The 24,601-nt window shown below is 43.0% G+C and overlaps 1 protein-coding gene across 1 annotated transcript; it reads right to left on the bottom strand.

Annotated features, from left to right (window-relative positions):
- Positions 1–23,474, bottom strand: LOC146203736 (aldehyde dehydrogenase, mitochondrial-like). The gene is made up of 12 exons (XM_084588912.1): positions 23,269–23,474; positions 21,273–21,377; positions 19,702–19,842; positions 18,806–18,932; positions 16,426–16,487; positions 15,951–16,193; positions 13,791–13,893; positions 8,839–9,023; positions 3,978–4,303; positions 3,457–3,531; positions 3,355–3,394; positions 1–246 (listed from the first exon to the last, which is right to left on the bottom strand). Exons 1-12 carry the CDS (start codon positions 23,305–23,307, stop codon positions 214–216), a joined length of 1,479 nt encoding a protein of 492 aa, XP_084445038.1. The 5' UTR covers positions 23,308–23,474; the 3' UTR covers positions 1–213.
- Between the last annotated feature and the right edge of the window lie 1,127 nt (positions 23,475–24,601).

Genomic DNA, 24,601 nt, shown 5'->3' with positions numbered 1-24,601 from the left:
TAACTGTCACTCACATTTATTGAAAAGTTGTGAACACGTGTAAAAAAAAAGCTTACAAATGGATATACAATGGTGGTTATGCAAAACTTCTCACTAATTATGTTTCAACTTTGCGGCAGTGAAAATCACTTTTTGTCTGAAGTATGTTGTGACTATAAACCAGTAAACCAGCTTATTTGCATGTTTACTGAGGTTTAGAGAAGAAACGTGAGCTTATGAATTCTTCTGAGGAACCTTCATTGTAATCTGAAAAAAAAAAAAAAAGAAGAAGAAGAAAAGCACACGAGTTAATTTATCAGTCTTCATAAGGTGAATGGGAAGATAATTTTCTTTGGTAATTACAAGCTTTTGGAAGAAGTGAGCAAGTACCATTAATATACGAGAAATATACGTGGGACCACAACAAAGTTTGTTGTACCACTGTTACAGCTTTTTATGTGCTTTAATGTGCTGGTGCAAAGTACTGTATTGGCATCTGAAGTACCATATTCCAAGGCCTCCATGATTATGTACATAACTGGATGAAACTCAGCTGTACGTCAGGGTTGGTCTGCCTTAGATGCCAGGTGGACTTCTGATTGAGGGTTGCCATTGGGCAGCTACTAAAAGGAGCCAGAACTCAAGCTAAAAGTAGCCAAATGTAGCCATGCCATTTGAGCTTAGCACAAAACTTGTAGCCGAATAGAACAGAACCGATATTGTAAATACGATTTTTATTATTGAACAATGAATAATAGCATTTTAGAACAGCATAAAGAGCACAGCAGGGGTGGAAGCACTGCTCCATTTGCTTCATTCTGCTCCAAACTGCTTTCCCTGCTCCATCCTGCTCCACAATGCAATACTGCTCCGAAACTGCTCCAAACCTTAATTTTTTGCCATCAAATTTAGCAGAACTTAGATTTACCACTCAGTGGGCCTTGGAAATTTTTCTTTCTGTAATGAACTACACGAGTTGTTCTAATTGTTAAAATCAAATTTGCCGAACCTACATCAGGAAAAAGCATACTTGAAGCGTTATAGGGCGATGCCACAAAGGTGCAAATCACTATAAATTTTCTTAAGAGTGTTGGAAAGCCATACAGGGCATATCGTTAACGTTTTGAACTTAAGGAATTTATCGACAAGCACAGGATCGAAAACGATGTGTACAAGATAGCATAAATGTGCTGCTCAGTGATGTGAATTCCAAACTAGTGGTGGTCCTCGAGTGCATCAAAGTGCTTAGGTAAACTCCACGTTTGAATCTACCAAGTGGTCAGAAGCTTTTAATCAGACTTGATTTTCAGACGTGAAGCATGGAAAAAAGCATTCAATTTGCTAGTGTTGTTCCAAATTGTTGCTCAGGTCAGTCGTGATAGTTTAAGCATCTGCACATGTTTTGGCTGTTTGTCTTGCCTTGTCAGAGATGCATACAAAAAAGGAATCAAAATGAATTTTTTGTATGTCAGGAATAGAAAATTGCAATTATTAAAAGCGTTTGATCCTAAAAACATGCTCTAAAGCTGCTCCAAAACAGCATTATTACTGCTCCCTGAGCTGCTCCAAAATGCTCAAGCCTGCTTCCACTCCTGACACAGGGAATAAACTGAAAGAAACTGACAATGACAGAAATTTCAGTGCACACAGGATAATGTCATTCACCGCGAATGTCCCTTCATGCAACAAACTCAAACGTGTTAGAGTGCACCACTGTTGGACAGTCATGTTGCCTTTGCACATATCACTTTTCATAAACATAAATGAACAAAAGGCAGCAGGAACCGCTTCACGTGCCCACGATGAGGCAAATGAGGGCTGCACTAGGATATGAAACCTTTTTCTCCTCGGAGTCCGAATGAAGTTCTGGCCACATTTTTCTGTGGGCCAACAAAATTTTGTGGTGGCCACCGCCCCCTTGGTAACCACTTTGTGCAGTCACTGAGCTCTGCATGTGTGATCCTCATGGAGAAAGTACTTTAGATGTACGTACAGTGTTCCTCAGATGACGCATTGTGTCAACCTCGAATACGAAGCCTACAAGCTCCTACAAGCACGTCTTCAAAGTGATGCTGTGTGCATATGTAGGCGCTCTAGGCGAGCGCATGATTTCGTCCATGGTTATGGATTCGACACACATCGTCTACCAGGACAGCCAAGCTTGGAAATACAGTCTATCCCGGATATATATCGAACTCGAAGGAGATCACGAAATGATTCAATATATCGATAATTTGATATATAACACATGTTAAGCTCCTTTGTAACACAAAAGCGTCTATACGGCGTACCCAAGCTAGAGGCACGTGTCCTAGAGTGGCGTGCTGCACACCAGCGACACGCATGCCAAGTGTCACATCGCACCAGATGCCAAAAAGAAAAGCGCACTCACACAAACCATTCCCTGGGCGCGAGCACATACTCTAAATATTTTGTCAAGTCAGGTCGAAGCGTCAAAGCTCATGCTGCTTGTACCTCACGTCTAGCAGCACCGCATGGAACATTTACCGTGGGGTTCACGTGAAAGCTGCTACAGACGGTGCTTTGGGAAATGCCGCCGCTCACCATAACGGGTGTAATTCTCTTACCAGCACACTATAAGTGCTATATTAATGCAGGTAAAATAGGGTACAGTTGATTTCTTCATTTTCCTTCAGCAGTGAAGCAGACCATGTGGCAACCACCGCAACCCTTTAAGTCAGCTAAGCTGGCTTCACCGCACACCTATCATTGCATTGAGCTCTGGCTTTTCTGCACGACAGCAGTGCTGCATTTATGCCAAATAGAACGTCACTTGTAAGTGGCCTTGATGTTCACCTCATCAAGCAGCTTTACAGCATTAGTGCAGCCATAGGTGCCGAAGGTTGCACAGCCGACCCAGCTCTGCGCGCGAAAAATGATTGTAGGGTCGTCATTAAGAGATGCACACCTTGTAAGGGCACGGCTCGAATTCGATATATTGAATGTTCCACTGAGTGGGAGTTCGATAAATGAGAACACGGCTCCTATACTATTGCATGGGATTTTGAAGGGGATATTCTGAGAGTTTGATATAAGCAATAATTTGATATATCCGGGATCGACTGTAATGGGTTGTCTTCGCTTGCTTGCTACTGTATCTCCCATTACTAAAAATGGCTAGTAAATGCGCCAGAAGGAACATTTGAAGTAGCCAGGGCGCCAAATTGAAATGTTCACCACCAGACAGGGTGCAAAATAGCCACTAACGGCAACACTGATCTGATTACTACAAAAATTGATTAGGCCATTTTTTAAAAGCTGTTGCATACAAGAAATATTTAACAATAAAAATTGGCATGGTAGCATTGCAAATGCTGTTGCCTTGCAGTGTGATGCGAAAAATAGGCTACTTACGGTTTTTATCTCCACATACTCGTTGATCCCAGCATACCCACTGAAATGGACAGGTTTGTTTCAGTTAGCAAGCTCAGATGGCTGTAATGTTGAAGTACTTACAGTTCACGTCCTTGTCCAGACATCTTGAAGCCCCCAAAAGGAGTCTGTGGTGTTGTTGCATCATAGCAATTAATCCTGTAAGAATGGAATAACCAAGCTTGCAAGATCTGCATCTATGTGGCATGCATCACAGTCTAGTGCACTTAATTTTTTATACAGCCTGTGTTGCTCCCTTATTACATAGCCACTTTGATGCTGTTGTTAACATCATTACTGCCAAGATGGCAGCATCAGTAAGTGTAAAGAACGGGACATGTTATTGTTACTACAAAATGAACAGTTTTGGTTGGTAAAGCAATGTAAACCTCGTGAACAGCAGCAGCAGCCTGAGAATAATTGGGTGCTGGCTGCACGCAGGCCAGTCACCTTTCTGATTATGAGAGGTTTTTCAAGAACTCTATCGTCAACCAATGCTTTAAAAGAACTGCCAAGGTCATCAGTCGGGAAAAAAGCGGCAGGTGAGAATACTAGATGTGGAGAATCTGACGCAGTATTACTTCCAAGATGGAGCAAGTGCTTACCAAACAGAGCCAGCCTGCACGCCCTGGGCAAACATCATGGCCTTGTCAATGTCCTTGGTGAGGACACCTGATCCCAGTCCATATGTGGTGTTGTTGCAGCGCTCAATCACCTCCTCCAGTGTCTTAAACTTCAAGATCTGTTGAACAGGCCCAAAAATTTCTTCTTTCGCAATGCGCATATCATCTCGCACATCTGAGAACACTGTCGGCTGGATGAAGAGGCCCCGGCTTCCTGGTACAGCATCTCCACCACACTCCACCTTGGCTCCTTGCTCCTTGCCAGACTTCAGCAGGTCTAAGATCTTGCAATACTGCTCTTTGTCAATCTTAGAGAAAAAAAAAAATTGATGATAAAATCAGTAAGGTCACAGGTGCTATAATGATAATAATCATACAGCTGGTTGTATGAGTAAAGGTGCCGTAACTGTCTCATTTTGGCATGGATGCCCAAACAGTGCTGTGAGAGGAGGAACAAAAGAGGCAGAGAGAGTTGTCACAGAGGAGAGTTTTAGATTAGTTTCGACCAGCTGACCTTTAACATGCAGCAACACTGTAAACACAGCACGCAGGATGTTTCGCATTTTGCTGCTATTCAATTCTACAACTGTGAGCTTAGCTGAACACCATGGCTGATGTGGTGGGTTCATTCATTGCATAAGGTTATAGACAAGCGTCATGTTTGTAAACAAAGGTGGCGCTGCGATCAGCAGCAACATGGGGTGTAAGCAAAAACGCAGCGTGCCTGCACAGCGCCAAGCGACGCTGCCTTCGAAACCAGTTCACGCGTGCGAATATTCTGAAGCGTAAGCTTCGCTTGTGCATAGAAATAGTTTTGTTTATGCCTGGAGAGTAGTTCAGCACTTTATCAGCCGATTACTTCTGGAATTGCCTTACGAAGAGCGCTGAATTGGCTTCCTTCTCCGTGGCCTCAGCAGCGCGCTGCTACGATGGGTGACTGAGTTAAATGAAAACTATAAATCGAATGTATATGAAGAACTAACAGCCAACATTGTTCAACTCCCATGCCTACTGCTAGCGCATGCAAGGACGACAACGAATAAATGAGAGGAAGTGTGTTTTTGATGTGACAACTCTTAATGGGCTTTCTGATGCTCCAAGTACCTTCACTCTAAAAAACAATATATTACCGACAACTATAGCGAACTAAAAATCATATCTCTAGCTCAGTATACCGGCAACTTAAGTCAGAATTTCACTGAATAAGAACTCAATCTTTTAGTTCTTTGTAACATATTCGCCTATAGTGCGCGCTGCCAATGTTTTATCCTGCTCGATAAAAAGACATTTGACGTCTGTTTCATTGTACAGACGTAGCCAAGGTCATTCATAGGTTAATATATACATGAAGGCCCGTAAGAATGTTCTCATTCTGTTTGTTTTTGGTCTTTAGGAGAGGTGCACGAACACAAATGCAACATTCTACACGATCGCTTCCAGCGAAATTTGCACAATCTGTTAAGCTTTTCTTAATATACTCTGAAACTGTTTATTCAAAAGTGCGTCATCTTATCTGCTTATTTTGCTCCCCTCATAGCCAATTACACTTTGGGACATTAAATTCCATGTACCATATATACCATACTTAAATATATCCTGCTTGATCAGAACTACGTTATACGTGGATATTTAATTCGTTCGTCAAAATCTTAATGACCTTCAAAAAGAAAGTTTTGAGAAATAATGCTGCGTGACTTTACCCGGATCCTAACAATGTTTACTCGCTTTCTATAGGGCTGATGATGAGGAGTCACTTGTTAAAACTCGCGAAAGTGATATCAGAGAAAAGCTGCTTCACAAGTTCGGGTCTGTTTCGGCAATATCGTGCTGGAATGACCGCTCAAACTAACAGCAGTTGCCTTCGCAGCAGCTTTTGTGTCCTTTTCCGTGCGAACATACGGGCACAAGTGAATGGAACTCACAGTGCGGCTTCTTAACTTGATGTATTATATACAACAAAACGTGCACGAGCTGCAAACGTTTGTTATTGTGCTATTCATCGTGTGGCCGAAAAGCAGTCACGACAATTAAGAGTTGCAAACAAACTGATCAAGTTTGAGTGCAGAAGTACAACGCACGTTAGCTGCGAAGTTAAACCGTCGCCAGAGGGTCTACTTGTCGCGCTCAAAGCTGCTGCCCATCGCTCTCATATTTGTCTGACCGCAAAAAACATGTGAAAACAGGTGCTATGTTCCTTTGTGTGCCTCGTGGTGCAACCAACCATACCACAGCTTGCAGGAATATTGGGAATTATGGACAAAAACACAGCAAGCGCCGCGCATCCAATGCAGACGACCCGAGCTTTTGCCTACACCATGAAAGTCACTGCTGTCGCCAACGCCGCCTCATCTCCACTGAAGTCACGGGCTGACAGAGTGATATGTGATGCTCAAATCAATTTCAGTTCGTATACTGAGCAAAATACAGAGTGACTAAACGCATTCAACTAAACTTGTATGATGATGTGAAATTTCTTGGAAAAAATACTGTAGCAACAAGAGGGCTGCTTCAGCATTTAGATGAAATGTTCATTTTGGTAAGTGCCAAGTGGCTTTTGGCTCCCGAGTCTAGACATAAAATGAGTAAATGTTTGGCACATTTGTCAAACATGCATGCGCATGTCCTGTTAGATGTGCAAAATTCATGGCGGCATTTAACTTGCCGCCATGAAAGCGAGGCCCATGGAGTTCTGAGTGTGTAGTGCTTAGACCTACATGTGTCACATTGTGATGACTGTCAATTTTGAACAAAGGCTACTGAACGAGAAATACCAAAACTGACTGGACAGTAACAGCAGCGTATAGTATGCTCCTCATGGAAGGTAGGATCTTGAAAGAGCTGTAAGTCACCAGTCCGACCAGAGCTCCTAGCAATACACAGTGCCTAGCAAGAAAGACATTTTCTGCAGTTGTATGCGCACCAGCAATTTATCCATCTTTGCATTTGACTGTTAAACCTCTGCACGGTACTAGATACACTAGCCTCACAAATTTACGAAAAGGCCAAAGTGAATCATTTAAGCCAGCAAAGTTGGTCAAATGCAACCTCTGTGCATTTCCTAGCTAAGACTGACAAGTATGCAGTAGCAGCAGCATGTCTTGACATCCCAGCCATTCCTCAGTTTCCACCTCCAAAGTCACTGCAGTTTCTGCAACAATTTCATTTATGGCTCAAGAGTACCAGCATTCTTAAAGTGATGGTAGGGTACGATGGTAAACAATCCAATTCACAGTTATACTATTACATCGCATCGGTAGCCTTACAATGAGCTCGCTGTCTGCAAGACAGGGCAGTGCAGAGCTCATACAGAGGATGGATATTTCCCTGCTTTCTGATGAATGTGTGTAACGCCCATCCTTTTAGCACTGTGTGCAGAAAATTTTTTATGCTCTTATAGATCATGGCACCGGACTTAGCAGCTCTACCGATGGCATGCATTTTAGCAAGTTCCCTGAAGCAAAAACTTTTGAAGACTCATCCCAAAACTTATTTAACACATTATGCAAGTGATCAAGAAGTTGCTTTACACAATATTTAATGAACATAGGACCTGCACATGAAAATACATGCTTTCTGAAGATTTTACGATTCTGTCTGCATTAATAAAGGTTTCTTCAAGGCCCATGTCCCCCTTAAAGTAAAAGACATTTAAGTCTTTTGATCTTGTAGGGAAAGGTGGAAGTTAACATTGTGTGACATATTTCACGAAGTTGTTTCTTCTTCAATTGTACAGTATAATATGTAGCACTGAGGACCTGTCAGGTGTGCCTCTGTGCCATTACTAGCAACAAGCCTAGTGGTCAGCACACTCTTATATCGCTCTCAACCTCAATCAGCATCATCTGCCAATTTAAGAGATGTGAAAACTAAAGGCTACATCCTTTAGCATGCTTTTAAATCGGTATTTCATTGCTCTAATGTCTTCCAGGCTGGAAATTTCAAAAAACTGGAGTACTCCTCTATATTAGAAATTTTAATGCTGCAATCATTGCTCCAAATTGAATTTTATGAGTGGCATAACTGTAAATGAAATGAAAGAGGCAAGCATGCAGGCTTAGGGAATCTTAAACAATGAGTAGGTGTCACTACTAATTATCTACTTAGCTTTTTGGTCTGCTGGTTTATTGGATCACTACAGTCAATGTTCAGACAGGTGCAGTTTACCTTATCATAAAAAAAAAAGTGTAAACGAGTTTTTAATACCAGTGTTATACCCAGCCGATGAGGCTTGCTGTAATGGAGGGCCTCAGATTAGTTCAGACTATATAAGGGGCTTTTCACATATGTTGAAATCACAGTCATGGAAGACATGAAGTCTTCAACTTCGTGGTTTTTAGCATGTATTGTCTAACACCCGTCCCTGTCTTCATTTATTAACTTGATCTGTGTTTGCTTTTTTACATGCTCACTCAACATAAAATGTAGCTCGTGTGACATTAAAGTGTGAAGATAGTGAACAATAAACAGGCAAACTGCTCTTAATTTGTACTTTACATGCAGCAGTCTTTCTAGCAGAAAAATAAGAACCTTGTACTAACGCATGCAGTATACTATGCTGTAACCTTCAAGATCGGGGAACTCTGCCTAATAGCAAATCTACTTCAACAATAATATAGCTTTTTTTAACTTCGCCTTAGATGCCACAGCTGTTTTACACCAGCCATGACTAGTGAAGCTGTGTGCTATCCCATGCATACGGTGGCCACTGTATTTTGCTGTATTATGGCTGAAATTCCACCAAACATTATGTATTCACTGAGAGCATTTGCAAGAGAAATGTAGAAACAAAAAAGTTTAAGGAGTGCATAGCAGCTCTTTTTAAACTTTCATTGGAGCTGCCCACCTGTGGCCCTTGTACAGTCTTCTCGTCAAAGGGGTCACCAACAACCCGTTCCTTGGCCATCTGTTTGGCCTTTGCCACGAAATCCTTGTAGATGCCTTCTTGGACGAAAGTTCGAGTGCCAGCACAGCAGCACTGACCCATGTTGGCAAATACAGCTGCGTGAGCAATCTCAACAGCCTGGTCCACTGCATGTCCAAACATATTCTCTCACTTTCGGTATGGATGCATCAATGCTGCATTACTTTTCTTTTCTGCTTCACAGTGTTCAGAATTTACTTGCATCATAAACAAGGTGCATACCTTATGTGAGCACCTGATGTTTTGATGGCTTGTGCTTATTTATGAACCCACTTTCATCACCCCATCAGCTTTGCAAATTAAGTGTCTGTCAGTACAATCCCAGCGGATGCAGTGGTTGCCAAAGGACAGCAAGGTGAAACAGAAGTCATAGATAGGAAATATGTTAGTTTCTCTAGGAAGGACTTGTGCTAGTAGCAGAAGAGGTCCAGCTTTCGTCTTCTCACAGGGTCGGCGCCCCTATTCCAGGGCTTCACTGCTCGCTGGGCATGCTGGATTAGACCTAGTTGGCAATCCAAATCGCTGCTGGAGAGCCTCTCCCACTGTTCCGCACTCGGGTCTTTACGAAAGCTATCGTTATTTCTACATTGCCACGTGATGTGGTATAACGAAGGTTTGCTACCACACCATGGGCAGGTGTCCCGATATTGTGACGGGTAAATTTTGCTTAGGATATGCAGGTTAGGGAATGTTCCTGTCTGCAGTCTTCGCCAGTACACTGCCTCTTGTTGTTTTAGATCCCGATGAGGCGGCGGATAGCGGATCCATACCCCCCTTATAGTAGTTCAGAATGTCTGAGTACGTAGGGCCGACTCGCTTGGGTAGATCGTCTGATTGGGAGGAATCTCTGCTTGTGTACCCTCGAGCTACCTCATCGATGCGTTCGTTCCCTGCTATGTCGGTGTGTCCTGGCACCCAGTAGATGTTGTGTTTGACTTTTGATGGGGTCGCGCTCTGGAGGAGCCTGAGCGCGGCGCGACCTATGCAGCCATTCATGTAGTTACGGCATGCTTCTCTCGAATCTGTAAGAATGGTAAGGGACGTGTTGCTTCGATACCCAGCTACCACCGCAAGAGCAACGGCCAGCTCCTCCCCTTCGGTTACCGTGCATTCCCTGACTGAGGCGCTAGCTAGTTCCTTTAGGTTGGAATCAATAGCTACCGCCACTGCGCTGTTATGCGAGCTTCCTGTATACGGAGCCGCGTCCGTGTATATCGTTGTGGATCTTATAGCTAAATTTATTTGTACATACTTCGCCTGGGCTGCTCTACGGGCCACATGCAAGTTGGGGTCCATGTTCCGGGGAAGGGAGCTAACCTTTAGCGTCTGGCGAATTGCGTCCGGTATGCTCGCAGTAAGATTCTCGATTTCCGCAGTTGCACCTAGCCCCAGTCGCCTAAGAAGCGAGCACCCCGTAGGAGTCTGCTGGAGCCTGGCTATCTGCGTGACCAGTTAGGCTTCTTTGATCTCTTCAAAGGTGTTGTGAACGCCAAGAGCTAGTAGTTTTGCGTTAGAGGTGTTCATTGGTAGGTGCAGGGCTGTCTTGTAAGCTTTGCGGATGATGATATCTGCACTTTCCACTTCTCCTTTGTTGAGGTTGAAATACGGGAGGGCGTAGCCCACACGACTGAGTACCAGGCTCTGAACCAGGCGCAGGGTATCCCCCTCTTGCATACCGCTCCGCTTCTGCGACACACGCGTGATCATCCTGGCGACCTGAGTGGTCGATTGCTTGAGAAGGCCGAGGGTATGGCCGCATCGCTGATTGCTCTGAAGCCACATTCCTAAGACTCGTATCTTGTCTTGTTCGGAAAGTAGCTGTCCTTCGAGGGAGACATTGAGGGTCCCTTCTTTGTGTTTCCCTTTGTGAACTCGCAAGAGTTCGGATTTTTCTGTGGAGCAGGCGAGACCTCGTGCACGGACATATTCTTCTACGCAGGCAGCCACTGCTTGCAGTCATTCTTTCTGGCCGAGCGACCCGGAGGTAACCCAAACCGTGAAGTCGTCAGCGTACATGGCGTGCTGTATGCCTTCGATCTTCTCAAGTTGTCTAGCGAGTTCGGTTGGAGAGAAAGGCCTTCACATAGCTGTGAATCTTCTTGCCACAGTGGAGGTTGTCGAGGCCTTCCATTACAGCCGCGTGGCTAACGTTGTCAAAGGCCCCTTTAATATCAGGGGCCATGACCGCATTCTCGCCAGCGCTCGGGACATTGGTGAGGACTTCCTCTTTGAGTTGTATGAGGACGTCCTGGGTGGAGAGGTGAGCTCAGAAGCCGAACATGCTGTGGGGGTACAGGTCTTCGTCCTCCATGTAATTTTGGAGCCTCCGAGTAATGACACGCTCGTAGAGCTTGCCTAGGCAGGAGGTGAGCGAGATAGGTCGGAGGTTTTCGATCTGGAGTTTCTTACCCGATTTTGGGATCATTACGACCTCTGCATGCTTCCACTCTTCAGGAACCGTTCCTGCGGCCCAGTGCCCATTGAGGAAGGTTGTCAATTGGTCGACCGCCCCGTCGCTGAGTTTGCGTATGAGTGCATTATGGATCTTGTCTGCACCTGCCGCCATGTTGCGCGTGCATACCTTTATGGCAGCGAACACTTCTTTCCTGGTGATCGGCCTGTCCAGGTGGGTGTTCGGTCTTCCCAGGTATAGTTTCGGGTATGCTGCAGGCAAGGTCGTGCTGTAGCATTTCTCTTTTACTTCATCTAACAGTTCCTCCTCCGTACCCTCGAAGGTGTGGATGAGTCTGCGGATAGCTTTCCCGCTTTCGGCCCTGGTTTGGATAGGGTCTTGGAGGGTCTTGAGTATACGCCACGTTTTGGCCGTGCTGAGGGTGCCGTCCAGCGAGCTACTGAACTGCTGCCAGCTCTGCCTGACCAGTTGGGCTCCGTACTCCTCCGCTATCTTGGCGACTTCTGCAATCTTCAGCTTGAGTTTCCTGTTAAAGCGCTGCTTCTTCCAGCGCTTGGCGAGCCCTCGGCATGCCTCCCATAGCCTGAGGAGCCAAGGGTCCACCTCTGGTGTTTGCTTGGTGCGATCCACTTCCTGAGTGTACTGCTTCTGGATGTCTTTGAGTTGTTGACACCAATCATCTATGGAAGTAATCCCCCCTTCCAGGTCCGTGCATGCCTTGCGGAAGGCCGGCCAGTTGGTGATCTTGGCCGTGCCGAGCTTGCGCTTGATGTTGGTGGCTGTTATCGTGATCTTCAAGATATAATGGTCACTGCCTAGATTCTCCAGCAGAGTCTCCCACGTTGCATGTTTCGCCCCCCTGGCAAAAGTTAAGTCCGGACACGTATCCTGGCAGACAGAATTGCCAAGGCGCATGGGTTGAGTTTCGTCTGTTAAGAGGGTACATTGGATCGCTTCCGCCACATCCTCAACCTCTATATACCTTTCTGATTATTTGTGGGGTATCCCCATTGCTGTCCGCGAGCGTTAAAGTCACCTACAATGAGCAGCGTATTGCTTTTAGCAAGTTTGCTGGCCCCTAGAAAGAGTGTATGAAAATTCGCGTCCCGCTGGTGAGGCGGGCTATAGAGGTTTACGGGAAAGACACTCTTTTCCTTGTGCTTCTTTTTGGGAATAATTTCCGTCACTAAGTGCTCAATTTTCGTGTTGGGAATCGGGTCATGGGCTATGGTTACCAACTTTTTGCTCACCAGGGTTGCCGTGCGTCCGGTATCGTAGCATGTATATCCCCTGAGTGTCGGTGTTGTGTTAGTTTCCTGTAAAGCTATTATATCGGGTGTGGAGTCTTGCGTGAGTAGAAACTGCATTAGGAGTCCCTGTTTTTGGCGGTACCCCCTGCAGTTCCATTGCCAGATTTCTAGAAGTCATGAGCGAGCGTTAATGCTTTGCCTCATTGAGCAGCACAGGTGCTCAGAAATGGAATGTTCCCTATGGCAGCATAAGCAAGGCATATGCAGAAACATGACATGCTGTTGTGCCAGCTTTGTACATTTTAAAATCAAGGCTTTTGTAACCACCACAGGGTGAGGAAGGTGGGTTCTTTATTTGGCCTTGTCGGGAAAACTTTGCTTATCATGACGTAACCTACCCTTACCCTTTGTAACAGCACTCTTGCTTGGCAGAACAAGCCACAATTAGCTTTACCAAGCAGTGAGATATCACACACGCAAAAAAAAAACAATTCCAGTCACATGAAATTACTTGAGATGAGAAAGGTTTCAAAATGAAGTTCGCTGTGAGCAGATAATGCATGCGGTGTAAGTGACCTATTTAAAGGCAGGTGGGGGAACAAAAAAATGTTTGAAGGGCAATGCTTGGTGGAAGACAGAAAAGAATACTAAACATTTTAAAAATCAATAACTAGCCAAAATCGCAGTTTTAGCCAGAAAACAGCTTCATTAAAGAATTCGTCCAAGAGCTAAACCTCAAGCATGATATGTATATTCAGGAATACTGAAGCATGGGTGATCTCGCTGCATGTGGCACTAATAGATTTTGGCTGTTGCAGGAGAGGGTCAACGTATGTGTGTGCAACCCCAGATATGTGCCTCGTCTTCCACCATTTGTACCTGTTGTTGTGTTTACAGCTGAACAAGAAAAGATTTGCGAAGGGGTAGATTCTTTTCACGAATTTTGCCTTAAGTGCTTCCCCTGATGCTGCACAGCTTTCTTAATAAACATTCTGACAAATCTGAAATGGTGGAAAAAATTGCTCAGTACTCACCTTTGTTATTTAATGAAAGTTCATTATCGTTAGCACTGCAGTCGCACTTGCGGCACTACTACTGTGCTGCTGTTAAGATTGTTGTGAATAAGCTCCATTGAAGGTTTTCACTCTCTTATTGTAACACGCAATATAGACTGGGAAAGACAGTTCAAAACAAACTGGAGGAATACTTGCAGTCAGCATCATCGAAGACAACCAATGGACTCTTCCCACCCATCTCCAGGGTAACTCGCTTTGTGTTCGATTTGCCTGCGGCTTCTTGGATAAGTTTTCCAACCTGAAAATGATGGATTTGTTTTCATTTGTTATGCCTCAATTTCGGTGAAGGAATTAAGCTTGACAGTTCTTTTATGAGCAACCTGTAGCACCTACATGAATTATACACTCTGTACAATATTCAGTCAAGGGTACATGAGGAGCCAAATAACTGTTCCAATTGGACTTTCACTTGAGTGATCCTCTAGCACTGTGAACTGTACGTCCGTTCTCAAGCACCAACAAAATGAATTTTGCAGATTAGTGAGCTCTACCGTGAAAATGTATCCCTATGAAAAAAAAACAAACACTGATCTGTATCACACTTCTGAAATAGCTATTGGGCAAAGCCAGAGACCAAGAAACGTTCTTTCAATGCGAACCTATGCCATGTGATTGCAAGTACTATTGTGAGCACTGCCCTTACAGCAGCAAGTACCAGAACTAGCATCTGAAGGCCAAAGGCACAGTAATTACATTAAAATGCCACTGTCACTGCTAGGCTTAAAAATAAGAACACACATCAACAGAAAAGTCTGTTTATTAGTTCCAAGCAAGGGTATGCAAATATTGAAATTTTCAAATATGAATACGAAAAAAAAAATGCCTTCGAATATCAAATTGAGTATAGAATATCTGATCAGTGAAAAAAAAAATTAAAAAATAGCAAACACTGTTTGTCTTGTTTATTCCAGAATTCCCATGGTAATTTGCAAATTAAATTAAACTAGAACTGCACAGAAGTGTATACAAGTTTTTTATACGGGAAGGACCTGCATGAACCCGGGTGCAGCTATCATATTGCTACTGAATACAATAAAGCGCGTCATGTTAATTCAGTTTTTGAGGGACCAGAAAAAATATGTGAATTAACCGAAAGCTCAAATTATCTAATGGGCCTGGAAAAACTCCCAAAAACCATTTGCATCATAGTGACTTTATCTGATGAACACTAGCACCTACTTCACAAAAAAGGCTCCAAAAAGTTTTGAGGACGCTTCACTGCACAGTCCATGCCAAGCATTGTGGCGAAGCACGCAGTGCAGTGAAACTGCGGTGAATTCGAAAATTTTCCACGGATTCAGTAATTTTTGAATATTCCAAAAATTCTGAATATCATTTCCTCAAATACGCATATGAATCAAGCATATTCGATTCGTATTTGAAATTATGAATATTTGCACACCCCCAGTTCTAAGGCATGAAACAAAAAATTCTTGGCAAAACCAAAATGTGAGGGTGAAGCACACTACACTACTTATCAAGAATGTGGGCAGTGAATCTTAGCCCACAATGTGCATTGAGGTGTGTTGCAAGGTGATGACAATAGTCTTCCAAACAAAGTTCGTGATTTGTTTTGCCTGCAACATACACCACCGTAGATCTCTTGACTACGGCTCGTTGTGTCACTCTGCTGCTGCTCCATATTTTTGCTGCATTTGTGCTTTGAATGTTTTGTTGGTGCTGGCCTGTAAAACAATTTTTTCCTTCCTTAGGACTATCATTACTTGTGGCACTGGACACAAGTGAAGCACTTGTCACTGTGAGATTCCTCTGAGACACATTTCACTTCAGTTGCCGGAGAAGGGAGGGCAAGAAGCAGAAAAAACTGTACCACTTTTGCACAAGTGTTTCCGAGCATGTCCACCGTGAATTGCCTGAAGGGGGGCTTTGGCATGAGGTCCTGTGTTCCCTTTCCTTGTACTCACTACGTTACGAGTTAGAAAAGGTGACACATGTGAGAGGATGCAACAATATACTGCCTCCAGGGTGTTGCAAGAAACCTTGCACAGCAGCACTACCCATCCCTCAGCTTTGATTTTACTGTCGGATCTGTAAGGATGGCAAGAAAATCAGTGGCCTTCAATGGGACAGCTATGTTGTCAGCACACCTTTTCTGGTATATTTCAGACCCATGCTGAGCAAAATGCTCTTAACAGGCTTTCATAGTCTGTGCCAGACGGGCTGATCTGACCGCCAAGGTCCAAGCCAATTGCTACCAACAGCTTCAATACAAGTAAATGTGAAAAACACCTGCAGGCTTCAGCAAAGCGTTACAGGTCACAGCACTGAGCATACCTCGGTAGAGCCAGTGAATGCCACCTTGTCAACATGCGGGTGGCTGGCTATAGCACCACCTGCTGTTGGACCATAGCCAGGAATCACATTGACAACTCCTGGTGGGAAGCCAGCCTCTTTGATGAGACTGGCACAGTACAGTGCTGTCAGGGGAGTCTGTTCAGCAGGCTTCAACACCACAACGTTCCCAGTGCACAGGGCAGGTCCCAGCTTCCAGCAAACCATAAGCACAGGGTAGTTCCACTGGAATGTGTTGCAGAAGGCTCGTCTTAATAATTTAGTGAGTCACTGGGAAGGAGAGAAGGGTGTGCATTAATTGTTGCAATGTGTAGAGAGCTTCTAGTGTAAGGGACTTTCAGCTTGCACCCTTCAACTTCAACCCTGTATAGCACAGAACAAGGTGCAAAAAAAAACTTATTCTTTCGTCTTTCATGAAAAATTATCGTCGCATTTGTGCACTGTACACATTACTTACTGGAATGATCTGTCCGCATACGCCAATCGGCTCGTGCCGGGTAAAGCTGATGTGGTTTCCATCTGAAACATAAATGTGCATTCAAATACTTAGCTACATGTGACCTATGTATTGACGCTAAAACCTGCCACCTGACCCATTTGTTAAGGTATAGGTAGGCAGTAAAGTTTAAAGCAATGCATGAACTCTGGCAAAGCAGCCTGTAACTCATTATTGCTCTCATTTTAAGCATAACAAGTGATGTCTTAACTTATGATGAGCCAAGCTTTTGTTTGCTAGAGAAACGTAATCCATATTTTGCAACACTAGTGTTACCATACTTCTAATTGACATTCTTAGCCTAGTCTCATATATTTGAGAACTTGGGTAATAAAAATCGTACAGTATTTTTTGAGACAACATTCGGAGATTAAATTTTACTGTAAATTATGCCAAGAGTAAAAATGCAGGGACTTGCTGTAGTGGAAAAATCTCTTGGTAAGCATCGGCAATGTGTTCGGGAATTGCATTCGCTGCTCTCACAAATGGAAGCTACCATGGACAGCAGCAGCAGAGAAATACTACTTTTCATCTTGGCTCTTTAATATGTCTCAAAAGCTCCCGTCTGCATGCGAGTTTTAAAATTTAAAGAAAGCACCTCCATGTCTAATTCTATCATGTGAATAAAAGTCCTCTCACTACCAGAGTCCAAGTGCTTTTAAACAATTGTGCAAAGGCCCCATGTCACAGAAGATTTGGCATCACCTTCACCAGCATAGTTTGCAGCAGAAAAAAAAATCCTGATTGGTCGATAGGGTCATGGATGTCACAGCCACGTGACCTCACACGAAAATTTCAAACATTCCACAGTGGTTGAGTTAAACATGATGTCATGCGTGTAGTGAAAGTAAATAAAACACATTATGCAAATGAAAAGTTGCTACATGTCTCAAATGATTTAACTTTGTGAAGGAAATGATTTTGCTTAGAGAAAAATTTCAGGTTATAAACGAGGTTCGAACCACTGACCGGTGGTCTGCGAGCCAAATATGCGACAACAGCATTCTGCAAAATTTCATTTTCACTTTTATCTTGTTTTTCTCAGTTTCTATGAATAAATTGTTTTAGTTACAGACAACATAGTCCTAAATTAAGCCCACGGCAATAAAAATATGCCCACACTTTTTGTTTTCGTGACGCTCAACCTCATCACTCTCCAGTGGCCAACAACAATCCTTAAATGTGTGAAGACATCCAAAGTAATATTTATTGGTATTTTTGGACACAATGCTAATAAATATTATTTTGATAGAAAAGCTACATATTTGTGGTTCAAGAGAGCATGTCACTGAAATGCAAGCCTAGTGCAAGCGTACTATGTTCACAATATGACTCCACATGTTACTCCAACAATGGCAGAGCAGCAATGCTGCCAAGGGATTGCCGTAATGAACCTTGTGTGTTAGGCGACTCTTCCTCCTTTCCGTGGTGAGCAAAAAAAGACGATAGCCGGGGCGTTTTATCTGATTTTAACAGTAAAATCTGCAAGAAAGGACAATAATTTAAAGTTTATAAGAATGTTTGGAGCGTGTAGATTGAATTCCTGGAATTAAAAGACTCCTTCAAAATTCCCTCTAGTGCGCCTTTTAAAGGGCAGAACATTGGCCAAAATATAGCAAGAGATTATTGTGGAATTAAAAGACCTTGCCCCATATGGTACACATTGAGCACTGCAATATCCAAGAAATGTGGGTTTATCATTTTAATTTGACGCTGTTCTGAAATTTTCAGATGAAGTAGTAACCACATTGTGCTAAAGCTTTTGTCAATGACACGTACGTCCCTGTGCTGTAACAGCCTTGAATGTGCAGACTGGAGTGAACACTGTGCTACGCTGAAAATGTTTAATTACTATCGAATGAGATTTATAGTAGTTCTCGGTACAACACTTTTACCGGCACCATGCTCAAAGGTAATTGTTTCAACATCTAACTACATAAAAATGGGTGCATGCACCGACTAAAAAATTCTCAATAAAGATTTTCTGCAGTCTTTATAACAAAAGTGTTTAGAATCATCCAATTTAGACAGCAAGCTTTCTGCTTCGCTGAAAAAAACTAGACATTTAGGGTACAGTGTTCTGTCCCTTTAAGTCAAAGCTTGATTGTTCCCCTTATGCACTGCTGCACACATCAAGCTATAACTCTGCCACCACTCCGCTTCCTTTAAAATCTACCTCAGTTCAAGGCAAATGTACAATGAATAGAAAATATTTTTACAGTTAATTCCTACAAAGGCACATTTTCTTTTTTTTTTTCTTTTTTTTTGTCATACAACTACTGAATGTGCAATGCTCAAGAGTTGCACAATATATGCACTCCTTGCTTCACAGGCTACATACCAATGGGGATGGTCTTGCCATGGATCTTATCACTCCAGCCAGCATAGTAGCGAATGCAATCAATAGAGCAATCCATGTCAAATAGAGCCTCCTCGTATGGCTTCCCATTGTTTAGGACTTCAAGGCTCTGCAAATTCCAGAACATGTGCGTGAGTGAAAATCTGCTCGTGAATGCACACTTACACAGTGGTTCTGTAGAAACTTTATTACACTGAGATGTATTTGTGATATCAAACTGTTGAGGAAAATGCCACTAAATCTGTAGGAATATGATAACTATATCCTCACAATTTGTAATGAGAAAAAAGAGCAATTTAACTTTCTTAAGCCACAATTATTAACGTAACATTGGCACTACAATGTATCTATAGGCAGTTTTCTTGAAAAATTGCCAATGAGTGGTGCTTGGTATCAATTAAATATGCAGCAAAAGTTGACAGCAGGTCCATGCTATCAACTAAATAAGTAAAAAAAAACGATGTAGGAAGCTCACATGGCGGCCCAGTACTAGCTGCAGCACTTGGTTATGGTTCACTTAGTTAACTGCTAAGGCTGCAATGGTAAGACATGAAAACCTAGCCTTAAGGTAATACGGTCAGGAGAAGCCAATGCAATAAACACTTTTTTTTCCTTCAAATAGCAATGTATGCAGTAAAACATGTGCAAACATGCATTGGTATTGGTTCATGCATAAATTGCATGCTAAGCACTCTTTTTCTTGCACCCTGACATTTCTTGTAGCTATAGGGTCCAAGAATGTTTGAGATATAAAAGAAATAAGTGCATGGTTGTACATTTTGCCTGTCAGTGCATGCATCGAAGTTACATGTGTGTAATTGGACCTTTAATTTTGAGGAACCATTCTAGTGTGCTAGCGCAAATGAAATTTAACCCACAGCCAAGTATTCCTTGTCACGTTGAATGAGGTCAGCAAACTTATTTAGTAACAGGCCTCTCTTTGAAGCATCCATTGTCCGCCATGTTGAACCAAGTTTGAAGGCTTCTCTTGCTGCTTTCACTGCTTTGTCCACGTCCAGCTAAAGTAAAGAAAAATAGTGTATATTACAAGTTAGCAAAGTGAAATCAAGTGGATAAAAATATTTGTGGTAATGCATGATATAAATTGCTACAATATATTTTCTCGCTACGATATGCAACTGCCTTAACTTTTGAGGCACCAAGTACTTTATAAAAAGTTCATGAATATAGGGAGTTTGAGAAAAAAAAAGTTATATTCTATCATAAGAATGTGTTCTCAACTGTGATGGATGTAACTTAGAAAAATAATTTTAATTGTACAGTTAATTAACTAAAATTCACGAAATAACATTCGGTTAACTCAGTTATGGTTAGTGCCAATAACCAGTCGGAAGCCATGGATGAAGAAAATGCCATATAAATTCAAATTAACAAAAATTCACTCTCGAAAGCTTTGCTGAACAAGGAGTCTGGTGCTTCCCACTGGAAAGAAGGCTAAACTGAGCATGAGACGCACAGGAAGCAGTACAAACATGAAATCTGTTGACGTATTGCTGACTTCCAGCGATTATGACACCTATTCAAACTACCTATGCTACTGTGCTGCATCATGTGGATTCCTTTGCTTCGCCGCTTGGAACAAGGAAAAGAATGGTCATCACCAACTTTGAGAGAAACAAAGCAAAAGAAAGTGCACGATATGGTACAATGAGGCAAACGACTCAAATTGGCTACCGTGTAAGCACTGTAACGTCATCAGCACATTTCATTTATGCTGAGCTTTGCGTGCCTCCCCTGTGCTCGATTTGGTTTTTTCGTGCGCAAAAAAGTGCCAGATTTAATCGCGCTGCAGAGCTTTTTTAAAGAATGATTTTTTTTCATTTCAAAAACCGATATGGCAGTATCAGTTCAAACTACTCACCAGTGTTAACTAGATGTCAAATAGGGAATTTATGTAAATGCCTACATAAATACAATGAATATGTAATAAAGTGCACCTGTTGCAAGTTATAGCATGTTCCTCAAAAGGTTTCTTTTTTTATTTGTTTCAAACTCACTATCTCTAGGAAGTTTTGAAAGTATTTGCCGAAACACTTTGTATGTATAATCTCTGTAAATAAGTCAAATCATGACTGAACAGAGATCTTTGCTATTGCTGTAGCTGGAACACACTGCACGCTTTATCACATTTCTCTCATATAGCATTCAGCCAAATATTTCAAAACATGCTTCCATGCTGCCGTGGTGACATATGGTTGTGGTGTTCAGCTGAGCCCATTTACTACGTGGGATATAGTTCTGCCTGCAGAAGCCATATCGTGATGGAGCTAAATACAAAAAACCCCGAAGTGCTGTGTATCAGGAGGAGCTAAAGAACCCAAGGTGACCAAAATTAATAAGAAGCCTTTCACTCCTCCTCATAGCCCAGATGGAATTTTGGGACGTTGAACTTCACATTCCACACTCCACAAAAGAAGTGTTTACATACCTTATCACCTTCTTGAACCTCTGCTATAACATCACCAGTAGCTGGATTCAACACTTGAAATGTTTTCTTGCTTGTGCTGTTCACAAACTCGTTGTTTATAAAGATCTGTTGGAACCATGGAGGCAAAGCGCCCAATTAAACACACTGCACAATGCTTTTGAAGCAAGTTCTTCCAAGGTAAGCACATCAGCTGAACAACCTTACATGAATCATATGCGGCTGTTACTAATAAAGCTGAAGCAGTGCACCCCATGTCTGCATATCAGTTTTTTCATCACACAATACCGCGCATGGCAGATTCATCCTGCTCAGTCACAGTGTTGACACTTAGCTTAGGACACTTCACTGGTCTGTAGTTTAAAAATATAATAGATATAGCTTGTGATTTCAGTTCCACTTAATATAATGTGTAGTTACACTTAATATGACGTGCAACACATCACCAATGGCTATACAGTGTTCTGCAACTTTATCGGAACCGTCTTGGAAATTTTCCCACCGGTCAAGGCGGGAAAATTTTCCAAGACGGTTTTGCCAAAATGGCAGAGCACTGTAAGTGGAACCAGCAAAAAAAAAAATAAATAAATAAATAAAATAACATCAGCTCCAGAGAATCAGGGCATACGATAGAGCAGGACAATGTAATGCTATATGCAGACACTGCACAAAACAATGACTAACTGCACAACTTTTCCACAATGCTAACCCTGCAGCATTTCTTGAAGCAACACCTCAACTACATACCATACATAACACAGTGATGGGAGAGTATTTCTTGTTATCAGGCACTGCCATATTTGCTTTGCTCTTAAGCAAAGCGAATGTGCCAGTGCCTAATCACAAGAAATACTCTCCCATCACTGTGTTCATAGTTGAGAATGACATTAGAGCACTATGGGCATAGCCAGTATATATTGTCCAAAGTCATTTCTGGCGGAATGCTTTTTTGCAGATATTCGAAGCTATATATTGCATCTTTCTGGCTATTTTTGTCACATCTTTTGCTGTAAAAGAAACAATGGAGGAATTCTTTTACATGTAAAATAATTTAGTAAAAAGTAGAATAAAAAAAAAAGAAGCACACACTCTGGGCAGTATCCAAATTTACACACAACCTCCACATTCTGCATACAGTGATTTACAAACTGCACTGTGGTGATGACTGTCTCGCCTTCTATTTTCAAAGGTACTCATGTTGAATGTTGCCTATAACCCTCAGAGTATTCAGAACGCACACTGCAGGAGACACATTGTCTCTTCTGTAGGCACACTGTTGCTACAAGTGCCCAGAATATTTGAGAAGAGCAATAAGAGGCGTAAGAGGAGGTTGAGCTATTCAAGACTATACCGAATTAAAGGACAATGTCAGTTAGTACATTACTCTCTAATGACCTAAGAGGCAATCCCATACCAGTAGAATATGTTGACAAATAAATTAGCTCACAGCAATACACCACCTACAGCTTTTGAAATGATGCCTTGAATTAGGCAGGCATTATTATTATTATTATTATTATTATTATTATTATTATTATTATTATTATTATTATTATTATTATTATTGCTGAATTAGGCAAGAGAGCTGGAATATTCTCCTCACATATACTTAACGAATGTGGAGAGAATATATTCACTCTCTCGAAAACGCGCATGTCGACCGCGCACAGGTTTCAATAATCATAATGGCACAAACATAATTTCTGCATGATTCACCAGAGCATTTCTCAAACGATTATTTGATTGGAAGCTTTTGCAAGCAGCCGCAGGTGAGTATGGACTGCCAACTGCACGTATGTACGTTACACGGCTTTACGTATGATGACTTTTATAGTCACAGACGAAACGCCGGGGCTATAACCAGAAGAAAATACAGCTTGGTCAACTATATTCTTGTCGCCCAACGTACGCAATTATGCCGCATTTCATTTTTCGCTTCCAGCGCGCGTTCACAGCTACCCAGCAAGCGCCGCACGAATCGCCTGCTCGGTGCACTCACTTGTGTGTACTTGATTGGCGGGTTCCTGTTTGGCGGCATCTTCGGAGAACTGCGGAGAGGGGCGAACAGAACGGCGGCTTCGGAGCTAGACTGCTGCGCTTGTTGCCACACCGACCTGCCTTCGAAGAGAGAACGTTAGTCGACTCGAACGAGCGTCGGCACGCGTGAGGCTGATGTCCTCTGAATGCTCTGCCCCGGGCTGGTTTCGCTTATTCTAGTTCGCAACGTCGTTGGACAGCTCCTGTCACGTGACAGGAGGGCGCGCATGTCGTCACAGCGCGCGCGGCACACGCGGCACGCGGCTGTTGCACCGGTCGGCGGCAGCCGACGGAAACTGCGAACGGCGCGCGATAAACAAAAAGTATCTGGCGGCCTAATCTACGTGTCCTTCGGCGCGAGGAAATCGTTAAATGAGCGGTCGAGCTTGCACTCACGACGACGGGGAGGCTGAAGTACCGAACCCTACGCTGCTTCTGTCGCAATGGCAGGCCATCAGCCAACAGCCATCAGCCTAGACAGCGCGCGGCTTGAGCTGTCACTTCAGGCAGGTGGCATACGTACGCTTGCATCGATCGAAAGAGAGCGGAAACTTTAGTGATGCTAAAACAAAAACAAAAAAAAATGAAGACAACGTTCATTCCTACGCTATTTTTGCGATTGCCCACAGAAGCTATAGGCCGCATCTATCGGAGTGATATTATTTAATTATTTCTTTAAGTTCCCTATAATGAATGGTGCGCACCTTAAAGAATGGAGGGAAAATGGAATGGTTGGTGTAAGCGCGCCAGTGTAATTGGCATGCACAGATTTTGCATTATGGGGTGTTTTGGCAAACTGACACAATTTTTCCAAACGTCACATGCAAATTTAGCGCGCCAAATTTATCGTTCGTATTTTACAGTACAGTTATTTATGACCCGTTGGCCGGTTGAACGTCGTAAGTGATGTAGCAGATCATGTGACTAGCCATTTTCGTGCGTCGCGCTTTGTCGTCTCCGGATGGGGCGCACGGCCATCACTGGTCACATGACCACGCGTAGCTTAGTCCCGCATGCCTTCAAGCATCGTGCAACTTTTGTTGTCATAGGGTACGGCCTTTCGGACGCTCTGTCCGCGTCTGTGCAGAAGTTGTAGTTGCAACCACATGGCGGGTAAACTGTGCTGTGAAGAAAGGGGGGAAACAGTCGCGGTTGCGACACAGAAGACTGCAGAATGATTACGGTAACGGTACTCAGGGACATAACAGATTGTGTCCATTAACAATATGGGTATCAGCGCCCTTCCATTCCTGATAAAAAAAATAAGAGCAGAGACAGAACGCCAGGAAAAGCTG

This window comes from Amblyomma maculatum, chromosome 1, assembly GCF_055883805.1.
Source record: "Amblyomma maculatum isolate TAMU_Amacu chromosome 1, ASM5588380v1, whole genome shotgun sequence".
Taxonomy (NCBI): Eukaryota; Metazoa; Arthropoda; class Arachnida; order Ixodida; family Ixodidae; genus Amblyomma; species Amblyomma maculatum.
This window is presented reverse-complemented; position numbering and strand designations above follow the sequence as displayed.